General features: G+C 50.7%; 1 protein-coding gene across 1 annotated transcript in view; it reads left to right on the forward strand.

The window, feature by feature from the left end:
• The first annotated feature begins 10 nt into the window (after positions 1 to 10).
• The window catches only part of LOC146356622 (uncharacterized), a 39,651-nt gene continuing 17,214 nt past the window's right edge, over positions 11 to 22,447 (forward strand). The window contains 11 exon segments of the mRNA XM_084830225.1: positions 11 to 39; positions 1,923 to 2,262; positions 2,417 to 2,540; positions 7,632 to 7,711; positions 9,185 to 9,311; positions 11,894 to 13,072; positions 15,225 to 15,244; positions 19,284 to 19,646; positions 19,805 to 19,928; positions 21,295 to 21,404; positions 21,628 to 21,866. Coding sequence (XP_084686351.1) covers positions 2,152 to 2,262; positions 2,417 to 2,540; positions 7,632 to 7,711; positions 9,185 to 9,311; positions 11,894 to 13,072; positions 15,225 to 15,244; positions 19,284 to 19,646; positions 19,805 to 19,928; positions 21,295 to 21,404; positions 21,628 to 21,866 — 2,477 coding nt within the window. The 5' untranslated portion in view covers positions 11 to 39; positions 1,923 to 2,151.

A 22,447-nucleotide genomic window follows, 5' to 3' on the forward strand; every position in this document is an offset into this window, starting at 1 on the left:
CCCGCCCCCCCCCCCTGCCCCCGGCCACAGGAGCGTCTGGTGAGTGCAAAGTGACTCTTAGGCGCGCCGCCGCCGCCCCCCCCCCAAACTCCGGGAGAAAATGCATTGCGATGCGATGGAATGCACTAACGGAGCACCCCCCCCCCCCAAGGCTGGAAATCCGGGAGAAAATGCAATGCATTGGCAGAACCCCCCCTTCCCTTTCCGGGCTGGAAATCTGGGAGAAAATGCAATGCACTGGCAGCGCCCCCCCCCCCCCGGGCTGGAAATCTGGGAGAAAATGCAATGCACTGGCAGCGCCCCCCCCCCCCCGGGCTGGAAATCCGGGAGAAAATGCAATGCATTAGCAGAACCCTCCCCCCCCCCCTTTTCCATGCTGGAAATCTGGGAGGAAATGCAATGCACTGGCAGCGCCCCCCCCCCCCCGGCTGGAAATCCGGGAGAAAATGCAATGCATTGGCAGAACCCTCCCCCCCCCCTTTTCCATGCTGGAAATCTGGGAGGAAATGCAATGCACCGGCAGCCCCCCCCCCCTCCAGGCTGGAAATCCGGGAGAAAATGCAATGCATTGGCAGAACCCCCCCCCCCCTTTTCCATGCTGGAAATCTGGGAGGAAATGCAATGCACCGGCAGCCCCCACCTCCTCCGGGCTGGAAATCCAGGAGAAACTGCAGTGCATTGGCAGAACCCCCCACCCCTTTCCGGGCTGGAAATCTGGGAGAAAATGCAATGCACCGGCAGCCCCCACCCCCTCCGGGCTGGAAATCCGGGAGAAAATGCAATGCATTGGCAGAACCCCCCCCCCCCTTTTCCATGCTGGAAATCTGGGAGGAAATGCAATGCACCGGCAGCCCCCACCCCTTCCGGGCTGGAAATCCGGGAGAAAATGCAATGCATTGGCAGAACCCCCCCCCCCCTTTTCCATGCTGGAAATCTGGGAGGAAATGCAATGCACCGCCCCGCCCCCCCGGCTTAAAACCCCAGAGAAAATGCCATGCAATGCAGATCAGTGCAACTGAATGCGTTGATAGATCCCCACCCCCTGCTGAAAATCCGGGATAAAATGCCATGTGTTGGCAGACGCCACCGCAGCTGAAAGTGCAATGCCCCCCCCCCAGCACCAGGAAGGCTGAAAATGCACTCACACACACACACACCGCCCCCTAAGGCTAAGAGTGCAGTGCAATACAGGTGAGTGGGTTTTGGAAGTGCCCAGGGCTCTAGCAGCCTGGGAAGGGGAGGAAGGGAGAGTACCGTTGTGCTCGTGCCCTGCTTGTGGGTTCCTGGCCGACGGCTGGTTGGCCAGGGTGTGAACAGAAAGCTTGACTAGATGGACCCTTGGCCTGATCCGGCAGGGCTCTTCTTACGTTCTTCAGGGAGCGAGACAGACAGAAAGGCCTGTGGTGTTGACCCTTCCAGGGTTCCTCTCTCTGCTGAGCTGGGGGCTCCTGGGCCCAGTCCTCGAGACACCCCCCCCCGCCACTTGCTTGGGGGCGCAGGGAAGCCTGTTTTGAACCCTGAGCCGTTTCCAGAGAGGTGGCAGCCCTGTTACAGCTGTGCAGCAACAAAAAGCGGTGTGGCATCTGGTGAAGTGAGCTCCAGTTTGCAAAAGCTCGTGCCAGAATAAATGTCGTAGGCTTTAAGGTGCCACAAGGATCTTTGCTGTTTCCAACTGGTTTGTAGGAGACCCCCCACCACCACCACCCCATCCTCCTCTTGAATTGGGATGCTTAGACCCAAACTGGTTTGTGGGTGTATGTTGGGAGGCAGGAGAAGAAAAGGGGAAAGGGCTGGATGGGGTCTTGGAGGGCTGGGGGGGGGGGCTGCATTGTGAAAGTGCCTGTCTGTGCCGATCTGTGCATGTGGCTGAAAGACCCCGGTTGTCTCCGCAAGTCTTCACATTCATCTGCCTTTTCCTGCAGGGAGCAGCCCCGGTCGACGGCTGGAATCATCCGCTCTGGGCAGCCAGAGCAACTCCCTGGCTTTGCAGGCCTTCCTAGAGAAACGCGAAAGAAGAAGAAGGGGCTGTTGAAGTAATCTTTGAGGAGTTTTGCTCCCAGGAGGCCAAGAGCCCCGAAAGCTTTGCAGCCAACTCCAAAGGCACACCAAGAATCGGGTCCTGGAGCAGCTCCTGACTGTCCTCCCCCGGAGATGGAGAGCTGGGTCAGAGAGTGCGGGCCGGAGACCAGTTCCCAGGCGGTGGCCCTGGCAGAAGGCTTCCTCCTGGGCCAAGCAGAGGAAAGGGGGCAGAAAGAACATCAGGTGAGAGTGTTTCGTCTAGGCAGGCCCATGGGGCAGATCACAACGACCCTGAAATCCCCACCAGTTGTCCATGTTTTGTCATCCCCCCCTTTGGCCTTAGCCTGCCCTTTTCCTAACGCCCCTTCCCTGCCTGGGATCCTCGCTGCCGTTTCAGGTGGAGGGGCAGACAGACATGGGCAGTGACTTCCCTGGGATGGAGAAGGCTCCGTTGCATCCCATGCAAAGGCTGCCATTCAGGTGGGTCGTGCAGGAAAGCGATGGAGGTGTCACAGCACCAGGTAAGGACTAACCGGCATATATTTCAACAGCATCTCAATCTCTCGAGTGTGCTGGACGCTGTTCTCCTGAGGGTTGGGGTGGGAAACCCTCATCTTTAGTTTCTCCCTTAGTTTGAAAATGAGTTCACCTCCTGCCCTTTAAAACTGTTTCGATGCAACCCAGCATTTTAAATTGAAGCTGATGTAGGGAGTGGGAGTTTTTATGCCAGCAGCTGAAAGCTCAAATGTCTCTGGAGAATAATTTATTTATTGCATTGCTTAGTTTATTTAATTGCTTGGTTTCTTGTCCAGCCCTTATTTCAGCGAGTGTCTTTCCCCTGAACCAGGAACAATTGGCAAGTAGGTGCTCTGATTTGTGGTGGGACTGTATCTTGACTGGTTCCTCGAGTGGTAGGTCAGCTTCCACGGTCCTTTTTTACCTAACTTGGAACAGCGTGAAATTTGATACTTTCAGCTATCTTGCAAACATCTCTACTGGTTTCACTTACTTGATAACTCACAGTCGATCTCTCTGCAAGGTGTTGATTTTCCTCATGACAACTTCTCTTTCAGGGTTGGCCATCTGTAATAAATCACCAGGCCCTGCCTTGTGAATTTCAGGCTTTGGGATGCTAGGGGCTTGGCAATCTCGTTATACATTTATTTATCTCATTTTATATGCCACCTTTCCACAGATGTCACCGTCAGGGTTCCCCTTTTGGCTTGGACCCCTGAGCAACCCCTTAAGGATTTCTTGCCTCCTTAAGAGTCCCACTGTCAGGGATGAGTCCAGCCCCCTTGAGATGTCTAACAGCTCCAATTCTGAATCAGAGTTGGAACAGCTAGATCAGAGCCTGGGGGAGGGATCTTCCCTAGAGCTCCAAGATGCTGGGAGAGATCTCTCTGAAGGCCTTGACAAAGAGATGGCCCAGGCTGAGTCGCTGCCCCCTCCCTCTACCATAAGAACTCACGTTGCTGAGGAGGAGGAGGAGGGGCGTGACTTGAGAGATGATAGGGCGCGTTGCAAAGCAAAGTGGGAAAAGTTAGGGACAGGGCTCAGACGCTCTGCCAGAATAGCCACTCTTAGAAGCCAATGTAGGAGGGAGCCACCCCAAGGGAAGGGCATCACTGCAAGGCAAGTTTGGCCGTGAGGTTCACGGGCAAATTGTTGGAAACGTCAATACTCTCTGTTTCGTCTCCTTTGATTAGAGATCGCAGAGTTGTTGTTTAGGGCCTGGGGCAGTCTGAGAGCGTCCTTGAATATGCATTTGTAGAAAGGCTCGTCTCTAGCAAAATCAAGTCATTTTGTTGTTCAGTCATTCAGTTGTGTCCGACTCTTCATGACCCCATGGACCATAGCACGCCAGGCCTTCCTGTCCTCCGCTCTCTCCCGGAGCGTGCTCAAGTCCATATTCATTGCACCAGTGATGTTATCTAGCCATCTCATCCTCTGCCGTCCCCTTCTCCTTTTGCCTTCAGTCTTTCCCAGCATCAGGGTCTTTTCCAGAGAGTTTTCTCTTCGCATTAAGTGGCCAAAGTATTTGAGCTTCAGCTTCAGTATCTGTCCTTCCAATGAGCACTCAGGGTCGATTTCCTTTAGGATGGACTGATTTGACCTCCTTGCAGTCCAGGGGACTCGTAAGAGTCTTCTCCAGCACCACAGTTCGAAAGCATCAATTCTTCGGCGCTCAGCCTTCCTTATAGTCCAGCTCTCACAGCCATACGTTACTACTGGGAAAACCATAGCTGTGATTAGATGGACCTTTGTCGGCAAGGTGATGTCTCTGCTTCTTACTATGCTGTCTAGGTTTGCCATAGCTTTCCTCCCAAGGAGCAAGCGTCTTTTAATTTCATGGCTACAATCACCGTCTGCGGTGATCTTGGAGCCCAAGAAAATAAAATCTGTCACAGCTTCCAATTCTTCCCCTTCTATATGCCAGGAAGTGATGGGGCCAGATGCCATGATCTTCGTTTTTTTAATGGTGAGTTTCAAACCAGCTTTTGCACTCTCCTCTTTCACCCTCAACAAGAGGCTCTTGAGATCCTCTTCGCTTTCTGCCATTAGGGTGGTATCATCTGCATATCAGAGGTTGTTGATAATTCTCCCAGCAATCTTAATTCCGACCTGTGATTCATCCAAGCTGGCATTTCTCATGATGTACTCTGCATATAAGTTAAATAAACAGGGTGGCAATATGCAGCCTTGTCGTACTCCTTTCCCAATTTTGAACCACTCGGTTGTTCATATTAGCCTGAAGCTTTGTCTCCTTGTTGCGTTGATTGCGAAGGGGAAGGACGATCCATTTCTGACACCCACCTTCCTTCTTTTAAACTTCCCTTTCCCAGTAACATTGGGTTCAGGATGTAGATGTTGGGTGACTGACGCTCTAGGCACAGGGTTTAAGCACAACCGTTTACTTGGTACATTTAAAACAAACAAATTACAACTAAAGGTTTTTACACAAGAGAGCTGAGTGATACGAAAGACATTAAAAGAAAATAAAAGTTGCAAACAGAAGTTCCTTTACCCTAGCTGTCGTTAGACTTCTCTAGGCTGCTTCTTCCTGCTCCCACTTTAGGCTCTGCTCTCACTTCAGGCTCTGGCAGTCTCTTTCTGACTCTTTGGCTCTGGCTGCAGCCTGGTCTTTCTCTTTCTTTGCTGGCTCTCTCCCTCTCTTTATATAGCCTTCTCCCTCAAAACCAAAAGTGCTGCTTCAAACCTGAAGAAATGAAACTCAAGTGGAGAAACCTCAAACCTTCACAGTCTCCGAGACCACAAATAATTTGTGTTGTTATTTGTGCATGGCAACACAAATAAAAGCACTAATACAGAAATACATAAGAAGCAGTAAAGCCGTATTGAAACCACTATTCCTCTTTTAAAAGTCCAAATTAAAGAGATGCGTCTTAACTCCTTTCCGAAAAGCTGAGGCTGTGGGGGTCTTACCCTGAACGGGGAGTGTAGCCAATTTGGGAGTGAAGTGGGAGAAAGCCCTTTTGCTCATGCCTAAGAAATAGGCCTCTGTGGGCGGGAGTGTCCTAGCTGCTGCAGTTTGGGTTCAAGTGAAATATTAAGGAGGAATCTAGAAAGAAGGGGTCATCTTCCCCACTCTTCTTTCGAACCAGAGCAGGCTTTGAGTTTTCCAGGCTGCCGCGTTAGTGGCTGAGACGAACCCAGTGAGATCAAAGTGGGTCTGAGTGGAGACGGGGAGACGGAAATGGCAGTGCAGAGTTCGAGGCAGGCAGAAAAGAGAGGGAGGCGGTGGTATAGGATAAATCGGGGTCAATGGTACCAGGTAAAGGTGGCAGGGACAATAGCAGCATGTTGGGAAGAGGGGATTCACGCTGCAACTTTTCTTTGTTGACTTGACTATATTTATGAATCGCTCACGTTCCATGCTCCTGTTCTGCCTAACTTGGAACAGCGTGAGATTTGACATCTTGAACTCTCTTGCAAACACATCCAGCAGTTTCACTTACTCGATTCCTCCCCGTCGATCTGTGTGCAAACACAAGTCTTCGTACAGGGAACACGGTCACCTCCCTGGGAATGCCCGTTGGGAAAGCTGTGTTTTCAGTAGGTGCTGGAAACCCAGAAAAGTCGGTGCCTGCTAGTTCTGTAGTGGCAGGGAGTTCCAGAGATCGGGCGCTACGATACGAAAGGCCTTGTTTTGGGTCATCACGGACCAGACCCCCGGAACCTGGGGCACCACCAGGGTATCTCCTGATGAGCTCAGCAACCCAGCAGGCAGGCACGGGGTCAAGCGACCCCCTGAGTCTCCTGGTCCTGAGCTGTGCAGGGCTTTCGGAAAAAAAGAGCCCAAAGCTTAAAACGTGCCCAGCGGCATATAGGAATTCAGTTCCGGTCCGTCGAGCAAAATAGGTGTGACATGGCAGCGATAAGCCGCTCCCGTTACCAAGCGGGCCACGGTGTTCCGCGTCGGCTGCAGCTTCCGGATCAGCCAGAAGGGCAGCCCCACGTGAAGTGCTTTGCTGCTGGGGATGTGAGACTGAGACTTGGGCAGTTAGAAAAACGGTGGTGAGGGCAGGCAGGAGGGAGGAAATGAGAGGAGGGAAGAGGTTTTCTCTCTCTTAAGAAGGAGTTCAACCATCACCATGGCCGATACACTGGGCTAGGGACCCGCCTGAGAATCGAGGGACAGAACAGACGTGCGGTGGCAGGAGGCCTGCTACGTGAAAGGCACCAGGGATGCAAACTATGGCCGTCTTATTCCAGCTAACCCCCTGTGTGCGCACACGGCCACTGCAACGAAGGAGCAACAAGGAGGGGCAAAGGGGATGGTGCAGTTGTTATAGCGAGGAAGGTCAGCGTTATTGTTCCCTGATTTCAAAGAGGTAAAGCTTTGCTGATGTAGCCAGATGTTTGACTGGATCCTTTAACCCCTATCTCGGTTTGCTGGCTGAACCAGAGCCAGGCAAGTTCTGGGGGTCGTTGTGGGGGAGGGCTGTGTTTCAAAGCCAGCCCAGTTCCGGGGGTCAGGGGGCTGCCAATGCATTGCATTTTCAGCCTTGCAGGGTTTGGGGTGTGGGGGGGCGGGCTGCCAATACACTGCATTGCATTTTCAGCCAGGGGACATCCCCCACTCCCCAAAATCACCATCATCTGCATCACTCCCTGCAGCTAGTTTCCAAGCAAAATCACCCCTTTATTTGCTCACTGCATTGTGGGGGAGGTTTAAATTTGGGGGTTTGCCCACTCCTGGTTTAATTTTGCCCATAGCCTCAGGTGCCACAGAGACACAAGGCAGGCAACTCTTGCAGTGAGGAGCACACCATTTCCCCGCCCTATGCAGGTTTTCCCACGTGGGTGTCCTCTGTCCACAATCGAGAGTTTTCAAAGAGGGGAGGCTGATGGATAAGTGGGGTGGGAGTTCCCAAGGCAAGAGAATCATTGAGCCAAACGCTGTGAGAACCTTTCGACCAAATCCAGGAACTTGAATTGTGCCCCAAGGCAAGTAGGCTGATCATAGAATAGTAGGGTTGGAAGGGGCCTATAAGGCCATCGAGTTTAACCCCCAAAACGTGGTTTTCACACACGGAACGGTTGTTGAAAAATATGTATCCTGCCGTCTTTTCTTGTTATTCTCACAGGCAGCGGGAAAACATCAGGGACGCAGTCCAGACCTTCTGCCATTTATGGTAAAGTAGGAAGAGCTCTGCACTCAACTCAGGTAAGGTGGGGTTCTCCTTCGAGGTTGTTCAAGGGGACGAGCCTTCCCCGGATCCTGTCTGCCTGCTATGCAGACCCTTTTATCACACTAACCCCTGGATCCAGTGTTGGTTTACATAGGAGTTTATCCAGCCCTCATGAATGAAGCTCCTGCATGAAGATGTAGTGTGATTTTTATTTACTTAAGATGTGGTTTTGTCATTTGAGTTTCATAGAACTCTCCCTCAGGCTGTTTGTTAAATAACAGGGGAGCAGTAGTGGAAAATAAAACCACAGTTTGTGTTAAAGTCCTAAGATGCTGGGGCAAAGAAGCATTGGCTGGAGTATCCCATATGAGGGAAGATTAAAAGAGCTTGGAGAAAAGGCAAGTAAAAGGAAGTCCTTCACAAAGAGCATAAACTATGAAAATTATTAGTGCAAGATGTGACGGCCACCAATTTGGATGGTTTTCAAAGGGGGTTGGAGGAATTCCTGGAGGAGAAGGCTATCAATGGCTACTAGTCCTGATGGCTACGTGCTCCCTCCAGGACCAGAGGCAGTGAGCCTTTGCACACCAATTGCTGGGGAACATGGGTGGGAGGGTGCTGTTGCTTGTGGGTTCCTGGTTGACAGCTGGTTGGCCACTGTGTGAACAAAATGCTGGACCAGATGGGCCTTTGTTCTGATCAAGCAGGGCACTTCTTAGGTTCTTACATTCTCCCTATGAAAACTGAAAACACAGACGTTATCCAAACATGTTTCAAGTACGAATGGGAACTTATGAGTAAGGCAGAGAGCAGGATCTCAGGGTGGAAACTGAGCCAATAGAGCCCCAGAGCAGTTCTGATTCTGAGGAGGAACAGCAATCCGTGGGAGAGGAGCTCGCTCATCTCTCACAAGTACAGCAGCTGGCAGAGATTCCTCCTGCCAGCATTCCTGGGATAGATAGTGATCCTGGCAGTGAGAGAGCGCTGGAGGGGGGCTTGCTGGACGCTCAGCGCAGATGCATGGAGCGGCGCCAGATGGAGGGCGCCGAAAGGAGGCGTAGTGCTCGTTTGGCGTGCAAACAACGGTCGCGTCCCAAGGACCCAAGGGAAAGAAGGAGCATCTCTCCCTAGCCCATAAGTTCAGGGTCTTCCCATGGTTCTCCTTCAAACGATGACGAACTGCCTTACCCAGAGCTTAGGCGACTCTGCTATCTTTCCCCAGTGCAGTTCCTTGCTTAGTCGCTAGTGATTAGTATCTGAAACAGTCATAAAGGAATAAAGTCTCGGAAAGAATTCCTCGTCGTCTGTGTCCTGAGTTGGCTATTGTGGGGACTGCGAGAGGCAGCTAGGGCGCTCCTGACACAGAAATAGAGAAACATATGATTCTCATAAGAGGGGTTTTTTCTACAGTCCTTGCTTTGAATTCTATCTCATTTCATATTAGGTTAAGACACAAACTTAATTCTGTTTAGCGTCGCTCAGTAGAAAATGCTTCCTTCTTTTTTCAGGGTCCGGTGGCCTTTGAGGAGGTGGCTGTGTATTTCACAGAGGAGGAGTGGGCCCTGCTGGATCGAGACCAGAAGTCTTTGCACAGGGAAGTCATGGAAGAGAATTGGCAGAATCTGGCCTCTGTGGGTAAGAGCACCTTTTCTTGGTCAATGCTCAAAGGTTGCAATTCCTGTTGTTGTCAATATTTACCTGTAGGGATGTTGCAGGGAGGAAGTCAGTGGCCAGTAAGACAGCCTGGGACGCTCTGACTTGGCCGAGCTTTCATTACATTGCTTTCTTTCTGGCTGAATATCAGGAAAAACGTCCAGACTGTTAGAGCAATACGATGATCGAACCAATGACCTAGGGAGGTGGTGGGCTCTCCCACACTGGAGGCCTTCAAGACGAGGCTGGACAGCCACCTGTCCGGGATGCTCTGACTTGGATTCCTGCATTGAGCAGGGGGTTGGACTCTATGGCCTTGTTGGCCCCTTCCAACTCCACTATTCTATGATTCTATGATTCTTCTTTCATGTGAGAGGGAGACTTTTTTCTCCCTCTCACATAATACTAGAACCCAGTGGGGACATCCCATGAAGCTGATTGGTGGGAGATTCAGGAGAGATAAAAGGAAGGACTTCACACAGATCTCAGTTAAACTATGGAATTCACTTCCACAAGATGTAGTGATGGCCACCAATTTAGATAGTGTTTACTGACCAAGAAAGAAACCTTGGGGTTGTGGTGGACAGCATGTCAACCCAGTGTGTGGCTGCTGTAAAAAAGGCAAACTCCATGTTAGGCATAATTAGAAAAGGAACTGAGAATAAAACTGCCGAGATCATACTGCCCTTCTACCAATCTGTGGTGCGACCACACTTGGAATACTGTGTCCGCTTCTGGTCACCACACCTACGAAAATATACTGTCGAGCTGAAAAAAGTGCAGCAAAGAGCAAGTAAAATGATCAAGGAGTTGGAGCATCTCCCCTATGACAGAAGGTTACAACAGCTGGGATTGTTTATCTTGAAAACAAGGCGGGTCAGGGGAGACATGATAGAGGTGTACAAAGTTACGCATGGTGGGGAGAATGCAGAGAGGGATACATTTGTCTCCCTCTCTCAAAACACTAGAACCCAATGGGGTCATCCCATGAAGCTGTTGGGTGGGAGATTCAGCACAGATGAAAGGAAGGACTCATTCACACAGCGCAGAGTTAAACTATGGAATTCACTTCCACAGGATGTAATGATGGCCACCCATTTGGATGGCTTTAAAAGGGGGTTGGACACATTCCTGTAGGAGAAGGCCATAAGTGGGTACTAGGCTTGATGGCTATGTGCTACCTCCAGTACCAGAGGCGGTATGCCTATGTACACCAGTTGCTGGGGAGCATGGGTGGGAGGGTGCTGTTGCACTCGTCTCCTGCTTGTGGGTTCCTGGTCGACAGCTCATTGGCCACTGTGTGAACAGAATGCAGGACTAGGTGGACCCTTGGTCTGCTCCAGCAGGGCTCCTAGGTTCTATTCTGGCAAGGATTTGGGGTTGGGTTGAATGCAGGAGAACCTTTGGCTAACGCCAGTTGATGTTTTTGGCTCTCTTTGGGGCAGGGGGTGGTGGTGGTCTAAGCAGGCGCTTCTCTCTAGGCTGGAATCTCTGAATGTTTTTGCAATCACAAGTGCCAGACCTCACCTCCTGGCTTGCAGAGAAAAACCAGCAGTGGGGTAAGTGAAGTGCATGACCGTAATATTTGCCAGTGGTACTGAGAGAGAGAGAGAGAGACATGGAGGGTGGAGAAAGGGGGGAGAGAGAGAGAGAGAGAGAGAGAGAAGCATGGGGGAGAGACAGGGAGGAAAGGGGGAGAGGGTGGGAGGGATGGAGACATAGCAGGTGGAGAGAGGTAGAGAGAGGCAGGCAGGCAGGGGAGAGAGACAGGCAGGAAGAGAGGGAGGGAGGCATAGAGGGCTGAGAGAGGGAGAGAGAGACAGGCAGGGGGAGAGACAGTCAGGAGGAGAGGGAGGGAGGCATAGAGGGCTGAGAGAGAGAGAGAGAGACAGGCAGGGGGAGAGACAGGCAGGAAGAGAGGGAGGGAGGCATAGAGGGCTGAGAGAGAGAGAGAGAGGCAGGGGGAGAGACAGGCAGGGAGACACAGGGCAGAGCGAAGGGAAGAGAGACAGGCAGGGAAAGAGAGAGGGAGACAGAGGGTGGAGAGGTAAAGAGAGAGAGACAGGCAGGGGAGAGAGGGAGGGAGGGAGAGACAGGGAGGGAGAGACAGGGGAAGCAAAGTATTCAAAATGGAATAGCCTGGTGCAAAGTTGAGTTGGGATACAGCACAAAGGTAATACGGCGTGCCCCGTTAATGGCCATGCAAAGCTAATGGCTGCGCTGATCCTGCTACTGTTCGGGAGCCGAAGGCCAAGGCACTCCAGAGGTTGGAGATTATTTTTCTGAGCACGTGGGGAAGTCGTCCTGAATTTCAAAGCATGAATGTTGCACCAGCCTGGCTGGATAGAAATGAACGTGTTCCTTGTTTACTCTTCTTGGGGTCTGCGAAGGGGAGCCCAGTTGCCTCCTCTGTGGCGCGATCGGGTTCCCCACCCAGTCTTTGGAAGGAATGTCCAGTCGGAGCTGGCTTTTACGTTCTGACTTTCTCCGCAGCAGTTGCTTTGGTTCAGTCCCTGATTTGAATGTCCGTTTCTCACGTTTGGTTTCTCTCTTTATTTCGGCAGGGGACGTCTGGGAGACGGCAATTGCAAAAGGAGCCCATGAAGTGTTGGAGGGAATCAACAAGTGTCCAGATGTGGAAGAGAATGTTGGGAATAAAGGTGGAATGGAGAAGCAGGATGGAACCCAAAGAAATCTGGAGAGGAATGAACCCATGGCTCGTCTGGATGGGGACTTCCAGGAAATTCCAGACTGCCCAAAAGATCACAAAGGAGAGAGAAGGAAGGAGTGCCCGGCGTGTGGGAAAAGGTTTTCTTCTCCATCAACCCTCGAGAGCCATTGGAAAACCCACATGGGGGAGAAACCATATAAATATATGGAATGTGAGAAAAGCTTCAGTCAGGGCTCAAGTCTTAGTTTACATGAAAGAATCCATGTAGAGGAGAAACTATTTAAATGTCTGGAATGTGGAAAGGGCTTCAGCCGGAGGGATAAACTTAGTTTACACCAAAGAATCCACTCAGGAGAGAAACCATTTAAATGCCTAGAATGTGGAAAGAGCTTCACCCGGAGGGATAAACTTAATTCACATCAAAGAATCCACACAGGAGAGAAAACATTCATATGTCTGGAATGTGGAAAGAGTTTCAGCCAGAGGGACACACTTACTTTACACAAAAGAATTCACACAGGAGAGAAACCGTATGAATGTCTGGAGTGCGGGAAGAGCTTCAGACACAGTTCGAGCCTTACTTCACATCAAAGAATCCACACAGGAGAGAAACCTTATGAATGTCTGGAGTGCGGGAAGAGGTTCCGGTGGCATGGATACCTTACTTCACATCAAAGAACCCACAAAGGGGAGAATCAGCTGGAATGCCTGGAGTGTGGGAAGAGCTTCAGCCAGAATTCATCTCTTATTTTACATCAAAGTATACACACAGGAGAGAAACCCTATGAATGTCTGGAGTGCGGGAAGAGCTTTCGTGTGATTAGTAACCTTCATTCACATCAAATAACCCACAAAGCTGAGAAGCCGTTTAAATGCCTGGATTGTGGAAAGAGCTTCGGTCAGAAGTATAAACTTACTTCGCATCGTACAACCCACACAGGGGAGAAACCATTTAAATGTCTGGAATGTGGAAAGGGCTTCACCCGAAGAGATAATCTTACTTCACATCAGAGAACCCACACCAGAGAGAAACCATAGAAATGTTTTGTATGTGGAAAAAGCTGTAGTTTCAGTTGAACACCTTACCTTACATTAAAGGACCCATACCAGAGACAAACCATTTGAAAGCATGGAATGTAGCAAGAAAGTTTTTGAGAAGTCAAAGCTTTACCTTACATTCAGTAGCCCACTCAGGGGAGCAACCATATGAATACCTGGGAGTGTGGAAAGTGTTAGCATTCTTTAGAGTTCTTTGAGAGTGTCAGTAGACATGTAGACAGTGGTGATCTGGTAGACATTGTCTACTTGGACTTCCAAAGGGCTTTTGAGAAAGTCCCTCACCAAAGACTCCTGATCAAACTCAGCAATCATGGAATAAGAGGAGAATCCTTTTATGGGTTAGTCACTGGTTAAAGAACAGAAAGCAGAGAGTAGGAATAAATGGTGAGTTCTCCCAATGGAGGGAAGTAAATAGTGGGGTCCCACAAGGATCTGTATTGTGAACAATGCTTTTCAGTGTGTTCACAAATGATCTGGAATTAGGAGTGAGCAGTGAAGTGGCCAAGTTTGCCGAAGACACGAAAGTATTTAGGGTGATTAAAACAAACAGGGATTGTGAGGCGCTCCAACAGGATCTCTCCAAACTGGGAGAATGGGCCTCTAAATGGCAAATGCAGTTCAATGTAAGCAAGTGTAAAGTGAGGCACGTTGGGGCAAAAAATCCCAACTTCGTATACCCTGATGGGATGTGAGCTAGTGGTGACTGACCAAGAAAGAGATGTTGGGGTTGTGGTGGATGGCTTGATGAAAATGTCAACCCAGTGTGCGGCCGCTGTAAGGAACTAAGAACAAAACTGCCAATATCATACTGCCCTTACACAAATCTGTGGTGCGACCACGCTTGGAATGCTGTGTCCAGTTCTGGTCACCACCCCTAAAAAGGATATTGTGGGGCTGGAAAAGGTGCAGAAAAGGGTAACTGAAATGGTCAAGGGGCTGGAGCATCTCCCCTGTGAGGGAAGGTTACAACAGCTGGGATTGTTTAGCTTGGAAAAGCTAAGAGGTCTACTGATAAGAGGTCTACAAAATTATGCGCGGTGTGGAGAATATGAATAGGGAGATATTTTTCTTCCTCTAATTCACTTCCACAAGATGTAGTGAGGGCCACCAATATGAATGGCTTTAAAAGGGGTTAGATAAATTCCTGGAGGAGAAGGCTATCAATGGCTACTAGTCCTGATGGCTATGTGCTCCCTCCAGTACCAGAGGCAGTGAGCCAATGTACACCAGCTGCTGGGGAACACGGGCAGGAGGATGCTGTTGCACTCCTGTCCTGCTTGTGGGTTCCTGGTCAACAGCTGGTTGGCCACTGTGTGGACAGAATCCTGGACTAGATAGATTGATCCAGCAGGGCTCTTCTTATGTTCTTTTGTGTTTCAGAAAAACTGCACTCTGTCTAAAACTTCTGATTAAGATTATACTTCTCTGTTTCTTTGGAGCTGTTCATACAACATGCTAACCCACACTAAGTGGTTAAGTGTGGGTTGTCATTGAACCGTGGGTTGTCGAACCATGGGTTAGTGTGTTGTCTGAACCCAGGACCTTTTCCTCAGGGTCTCTTGTTAACCACCCTGAACAACCATGAACCATGGGTTCTCAAGATGGCTTGTTCGAGGAAGAAAAAGCCAGACTATAGGTTAACAAGCCACTCTGCAGAAAATGTCCTGGGTTCAGACAATACACTAGCCCATGGTTCAGCAAACAACCCACACTCAACCGCAGAGTATGGGTTAGTGTGTTGTGCGAAGCCAGTTTTTCCCTGACCCAGATTAGCACTTGTATAAATTCTGTGAAACTCCCTTTTGATAGGATTTTGAAACTTTGATAGCATATTTGAAGGTGCAGACTGTCTGATTTGCCTGGTGCAAGCCCATTTTTTGTCTGTCCTTGGACCTTTGGTCTGATCTAGTATCAAGGCTGATGTTCTTCTCTTTGAATTTCTCTCTTACCTACAGGAGCTCCTGATAAAAAGTGTAGCCTCTGACCCTGCACCTCTTTCCCCATTGTGAGCGCGCGCATGTTTTTATGTGAATAGCTGGGGCTCTGTTTGGAACTGCTTTAGCTGGAGCAGGCCCTCTCTGGTCAGGAGACTGTGGCTGGGACCCCTGTGTGCATCCCCGCGTTTCCTCTTCATTCTCATCTCACTTGTCCAACTCCTCTTGAAGATTTGGCCACGCTGAGGGTGGTAACCTGGGACCCAAACGGTTTGATTTGGATAGTGCAAACCTGTTTCCCCTCCTTGGAGAAGGAAGAGGAGTAAAGCACACAAGGCACCATAAATTGGAGTGAACGTGTGTGAGGGTCTGAGGCCTACAGAGGCAAGGGGAAAGGTCAGGTCTAGATGCCTGGAGTTCTTTGTTGGGAGGGATAACCCTGAGAGGAATCGTTTCTCCAGTAAAGTGTCAGTTTCATTTCTCCACTTAAGTTTCTTCAAGTTTGAAGTGGCACTTTGGGTTTTGAGGGAGGAGGGTATAAAAGAGAGAGGCAGAGAGCCCAGAGCAGTAAGAGCAGAGTTAGGGAGACCAGAGCCTGAAGAGGGAGCAGGAAAAAGCAACCTGGAGAAGTCTAAGTACAGCTAAGGTAAAGGAACTTGGGTTTTGCAACTTTTATTTTCTCTTAAGGTCTTTTGTATCGCTTGGCTCTATTGTGTAAGTACCTTTAGTTGTGAATAGCTTGCTATAATATACCAGTAAACTGCTGTGGTTAAACCCTGTGTCTAGAGTGTCAGTCACCCCACGTGTACAGCCTAAACCCCGCATTACTAGGAAGGGGAAATTTAAAAGAAGGAAGGTGGGACTGTTAAGGAGGCAAGAAATCCTTAAGGAGTTGTTCAGCGGGTCCAGGTCATAAGGGAAACCCTGAAATGTGTTTTGAGCTCTAGCCAGCCTCCCACCTCCACACTTTTTTGTTACTGTGACTGTGCATCAAGATTAGACACGGTGCAGGATTAGCCTAACAGCCGCTGGTTAGGACAAACTTCCCTGAAATTCTTCTCCCCAGTCTTACAAGCTCAGGCCAGAACTTTTGTTTTCCTTGCCTCTCGATGTTTGGGACGCTCATTTTTCTTAATCTGCCCATCCCTTGGTCTCTTCACACTCACATGCTTATCCCCTACCAGGCCAAATTATTTATACCTATCCACGGCCTAGCTTTCAGGAACGAAGCCCTCGGATTCAGTCGCCGAGGGGACAAAACTAATTTCCCCACAATCCAGTTCTCTCTGTGTCCACTGTTGGTTCCACGCATGTTTATGTGTCCATGTTGTTCTCGTTTTGATTCATGAACGCACTGCCATCTAATTTCCCCAAATGGATGAGTGTATATGTTAAATTCTTGTTTGTTTAATAAATGTCCCCTTGTTTGAAGGTGCTTGTGTGTACGTGGATTATTGGGTTTGGCTTGCCAAAGATGTTCTTATCACCAGGGTTGTAACAAGAACCCCTCTGATATTGTGGTCCCTGCACGAATGAGTGTCTTGAGAACATACTGACTTCGTTTGTGTGTCTAGAGGAGAACGTTAAGTAACAACACAGTGGCATTTTGGTCTACAGTGAGTGTTGTTTATGGGAATGCCTGTCCCTCTGTACCTGGGGTATGCCTGTCCCTCTATATCCAAGCATTGTTTTGGGGGATGCCTGTCTCGCTTGACTTCAGCAATGGGCTTACGGGGAAATGCTAACGAGTTCATAATGTCAGCGATAGCAGCCAGATTCCCACTTTTATCCAGATCCATCGAAATACTGCAGAACTGCTAGAACGACAGCAAAAACCCCAATCTCATTGGATCAGTCCTTCCCCATTGGAGCTCTCTGAAGATGCTGGATGTGTGCAGGCTGTAACGGTTCTGTGAATTTTCCCCACATTCACAATGCACCTGAGGTCCATTCCTGTTTCTACTTCTAAGATTTGGAAGAAGATACAGTCTTTTAAAAAGCAAATAATAATAATAATCTGATGGTTTAGAATATATGAGCAGATGAATGTAATATTATAACATGAAATAATGTTATGCAACGTTCTTAAACGTATAGAAAGACAAGTCTTGTTGAAGGAGAATCAGCATGGCTTCTGCAAAGTAAGTCTGGTCTCGCGAAAGTACTTTTTCCGTGTAGCTTTGAGCGTGATGAAGATGGAGGAAGTGGCTGCATCTTCAGCAACAGAGGGAGAGGGGAGGTTCCACACGATTCCTCCTGAGGAAAAAAATAAGCCATCTTTGGGTCAAAGGCGTCCGAACAATTGAGCTGACTGGATGCTGCTTATATACTCCAAATCTGAGCTTAACTCTTAAAAACTCTAGCAGTGGCAAAGAAATCCTGTCTCTGGTGACTCATCTGAACTAAGACGGAGCTGTTAAATGGCTTAAAAGGTGTAATTTTGGGAGTCAACTGGCAGACAAGCCTTTCTCCAAGCTTAAAACAGAAGCTGAAATATTAAGAGGCTGCTGAAACAGTTTCCCTGGTGACTCTAATAGGGTGATCACTCCAGTGGGGTGATTACTCCAGGTCGGTCCAGTAGACAGTTGCGCCTTGAGCGCCAGGCCTGGTCTCTAAGATGTATTCTTTCATTCATAGAGTCATTCGTATGAATGTTGGCCAGTGTGTGAACAGAATGCTGGACTAGATGGACCCTTGGTCTGATCCAGCACAGCTCTTACGTTCTTATATAGAAGTGTCCGAAAGCTTCTGCCAGAAGAAACGTGTTCGCCTTGAAAGGTGCCACAAGTCGCCTGCTCGCCTTTGTCACAAGAAATGCTGGGAAGCAGGGAGGCTCATTTCATTTCTTACATTTCTGCGCCACCCAATAGCCAAAGCACTCGGGGCAGTTTGCAAAGACGAGAAACCTTCGAAAGTGCAATAGTGTGCAACACAGAGACGCTGTTTAGCTGCAAACGTTAGACAAGACAGCAGACACAAACACGGATCCAAGCAAAGCATTTCTTTGCTCCCCCGCCCCGCCGCCCCCGGGAACGGAGGCTGTGGCTAGGGCTCCCCCCAGAACAAGGGGCTTCAATAGCTCGGAGCAGGAAAGAGAGGGGAAGGAGGATCCGAGCAGGGGAGGGGGTGCGGGGAGGAGGAAAGCAAAGAGTGGCCCCGCTGCCCGGAAAAGGCTCTGCGCTCCTCCTACGGCGCCACGCACCCCGCTTCCTGCCTCCGCGGTGCGGACAGGCAGCACCTACTACATTGCGGCGGGGGACGTGGGGTGGGTGGCTGAATGGGGAGAGGGAGAGGGAGAGAGAGAGAGAGAGAGAGAGTCCCGCTGCCTAGAGGGGCGCCTTAGTAGAGACAATCAGTTCCTGTCCACCCCCCCCCCCGCAAGAGCATCTGGTGAGTGCAAAGCGCCTCTTAGGTGCAGGACAGCCCCCCCCCCCGCACCTCCTGCACTCCGGGAGCAAATGCAAAGCAATGCCATTGAATGCATGGGAAGCCCCCCCCCCCGCTGGAAATGCAATGCCCTGGAACACCCCCCCACTAAGAGACTAGAAATGCAATGCATGGGCAGCCCCCCCCCCCCGGAAAATGCAATGCATGGGCAGTCCCCCCGTATGGGGCCGAAAATGCAGCGTATAGGTAGTTCCACCCCCGCCCCCCCCCCCCGCGGCCAAAGAGGCATGCGCTGCACTGGCAGTCTCCACCCCCCCCCCCCCCGGTGGGGCTGAAAATGCGGTGCAGGATGGGGAGTGGGGTTTGGAAGTGCCATGGGGCACAGCAGCCCAGATAGGGAAGGGGGCGAGAGAGAGACCACACGGGGGGGCCAGCGCAGCAGACCCCTCCTCCAGCCCCCCCCGACCCCCAGCGGGGTAGCAGCCCCCAAGAGCCGCGTGGCATCGGATGAAGTGGGTTCCAGTCCACAAAAGCTCACGCCAGAATAAATGGCGTAGGCTTTAAGGCGCCACAAGGATCTTTGTTGTATTAAACTGGTTTGTTGGAGACCCTCCCAACCCCCCCCCCCCTCTTGCACTGGGATGCTTAGACCCAGACTGGTCTGTGGGTGTATGTTGGGAGGCAGGAGAAGGAAAGGGGAGGGGGAGGGAGGGGGTCTTGGGTGGGGGGGCAGGGAGTGAGTGTTTGTGTGCATGCAGGGCACCAGGGCGGGGGGGGGGGGCTGCCTTCTGAATGATCAACCAGGCGAAAGTGCCGATCTGTGCGTGCGGCTGAAAGACCCCGGTTGGGCATGGCTGCTCTAGTTCCTCCGCAAGTCTTCACATTCATCTGCCCTTCCTGCAGGGAGACGCCCCGGTCGAGGGCTGGAATCACCCGCTCTGGGCTGCCAGAGCAGAGCCCCTGGCACACACAGCAACTCCCTGGAGAAACTGGCCGAAGAAGAAGAAGACGCTGTTGAAGGAATTTTTGCGGGGGGTTGCCCCCAGGAGCCTGAGGGGCCCCAAGAGCTTTGCAGTCAACTCCACCGCTTTTGCCATTGAAGGCACACCGAGAATCGGGTCCTGGAGCAGCTGCTGGCTGTCCTCCCTCCCGGAGATGGAGAGCTGGGTCAGAGAGTGTGGGCCGGAGACCAGTTCCCAGGCGGTGGCCCTGGCAGAAGGCTTCCTCCTGGGCCAAGCAGAGGAAAGGGGGCAGAAAGAACACCCGGTGAGAGTGTTCGTCTAGGCAGGCCCATGGGGCAGATCACAACGACCCTGAAATCCCCACCAGTTGTCCATGTTTTGTCATCCCCCCCTTTGGCCTTCGCCTGCCCTTTTCCTAACGCCTCTTCCCTTCCCTGCCTGGGATCCTCGCTGCCGTTTCAGGTGGAGGGGCAGACAGACATGGGCAGCGACTTCCCTGGGACGGAGAAGGCTCCGTTGCATCCCGTGCAAAGGCTGCCATTCAGGTGGGTCGTGCAGGAAAGCGATGGAGATGTCACAGCACCAGGTAAGGACTAACCAGCATATATTTCAACAGCATCTCAACCTCTTGACTGACTGGATGCTGTTCTCCTGAGGGCTGGGGTGGGAAATCCTCATTTTTAGTTTCTCCCTTAGTTTGAAAATGAGTTCACCTCCTGCCCTTTAAAACTGTATCAGTCCAACCCAGCATTTTAAATTGAAGCTGATGTAGGGAGTGGGAGTTTGTATGCCAGGAACTGAAAGATCAAATGTCTCTGGAGAATAATTTATTTATTGCATTGCTTGGTTTCTTGTCCGGCCCTTATTTCAGTGAGTGTCTTTCCCCCGAACCACGAACAATCGGTAAGCAGGTGCTCTGATTTGTGGTGGGACTGTATCTTGCCTGGTTCCTCGAGTGGTAGGTCAGTTTCCACGGTCCTCTGTTACCTAACTTAGAGCAGTGTGAAATTTGACATCTTGAACTTTCTTGCAAACATCTCTAGCGGTTTCACCTTCTTGATTCCTCCCAGTCGATCTGTCTGCAAGGTGTTGATTTTCCTCATGAGGACTTCTCTTTCAGGGTTGGCCACCTGTGATATATCGCCAGGCCCTGCCTTGTGAATTTCAGGCTTTGGGATGCTAAAGGCTTGGCAATCTCATTATATATTTATTTATTATGTTTTATACGCCGTCTTTCCACAAATGTCACCGACAATACCAGTGATTTCTTTTGTTATTTGTGCATGGCAACACAAATAAAAGGAATAATACAGAAATACATAAGAAGCAATAAAGCCGTATTGAAACCACTATTCCTCTTTTAAAAGTCCAAATTAAAGAGATGCGTCTTAACTCCTTTCCGAAAAGCTGAGGCTGTGGGGGCCAGTCTTACCCTGAACGGGGAGTGTAGCCAATTTGGGAGTGAAGTGGGAGAAAGCCCTTTTGCTCATGCCTAAGAAATAGGCCTCTGTGGGCGGGAGTGTCCTAGCTGCTGCAGTTTGGGTTCAAGTGAAATATTAAGGAGGAATCTAGAAAGAAGGGGTCATCTTCCCCACTCTTCTTTCGAACCAGAGCAGGCTTCGAGTTTTCCAGGCTGCCGCGTTAGTGGCTGAGACGAACCCGGTGAGATCAAAGTGGGTCTGAGTGGAGACGGGGAGACGGAAATGGCAGTGCAGAGTTCGAGGCAGGCAGAAAAGAGAGGGGGGCGGTAGTATAGGATAAATCGGGGTCATTGGTACCAGGTAAAGGTGGCAGGGACAATAGCAGCATGTTGGGAAGAGGGGATTCACGCTGCAACTTTTCTTTGTTGACTTGACTATATTTATGAATCGCTCACATTCCATGCTCCTGTTCTGCCTAACTTGGAACAGCGTGAGATTTGACATCTTGAACTCTCTTGCAAACACATCCAGCAGTTTCACTTACTCGATTCCTCCCCGTCGATCTGTGTGCAAACACAAGTCTTCGTACAGGGAACACGGTCACCTCCCTGGGAATGCCTGTTGGGAAAGCTGTGTTTTCAGTAGGTGCTGGAAACCCAGAAAAGTCGGTGCCTGCTAGTTCTGTAGTGGCAGGGAGTTCCAGAGATCGGGCACTACGATACGAAAGGCCTTGTTTTGGGTCATCACGGACCAGACCCCCGGAACCTGGGGTGCCACCAGGGTATCTCCTGATGAGCTCAGCAACCCAGCAGGCAGGCACGGGGTCAAGCAACCCCCTAAGTCTCCTGGTCCTGAGCTGTGCAGGGCTTTCGGAAAAAAAGAGCCCAAAGCTTAAAACGTGCCCAGCGGCATATAGGAATTCAGTTCCGTTCCGTCGAGCAGAATAGGAGTGACATGGCAGCGATAAGCCGCTCCCGTTACCAAGCGGGCCACGGTGTTCCGCGTCGGCTGCAGCTTCCGGATCAGCCAGAAGGGCAGCCCCACGTGAAGTGCTTTGCTGCTGGGGATGTGAGACTGAGACTTGGGCGGTTAGAAAAACGGTGGTGAGGGCAGGCAGGAGGGAGGAAATGAGAGGAGGGAAGAGGTTTTCTCTCTCTTAAGAAGGAGTTCAACCATCACCATGGCCGATACACTGGGCTAGGGACCCGCCTGAGAATCGAGGGACAGAACAGACGTGCGGTGGCAGGAGGCCTGCTACGTGAAAGGCACCAGGGATGCAAACTATGGCCGTCTTATTCCAGCTAACCCCCTGTGTGCGCACACGGCCACTGCAACGAAGGAGCAACAAGGAGGGGCAAAGGGGATGGTGCAGTTGTTATAGCGAGGAAGGTCAGCGTTATTGTTCCCTGATTTCAAAGAGGTAAAGCTTTGCTGATGTAGCCAGATGTTTGACTGGATCCTTTAACCCCTATCTCGGTTTGCTGGCTGAACCAAATCCAGGCAAGTTCTGGGGGTCGTTGTGGGGGAGGGCTGTGTTTCAAAGCCAGCCCAGTTCCGGGGGTCAGGGGGCTGCCAATGCATTGCATTGCATTTTCAGCTGGGGGGCATCCCCACCCCCATTCACCAGGATATGCATCCTTCCCTGCAGCTAGTTTTCCAGCAAAACCACCTCTTTATTTGCTCG

Source organism: Heloderma suspectum, chromosome 2 (genome assembly GCF_057233095.1).
Source record: "Heloderma suspectum isolate Gila_16-S chromosome 2, 16-S_ref, whole genome shotgun sequence".
In the NCBI taxonomy this organism is placed as follows: Eukaryota; Metazoa; Chordata; class Lepidosauria; order Squamata; family Helodermatidae; genus Heloderma; species Heloderma suspectum.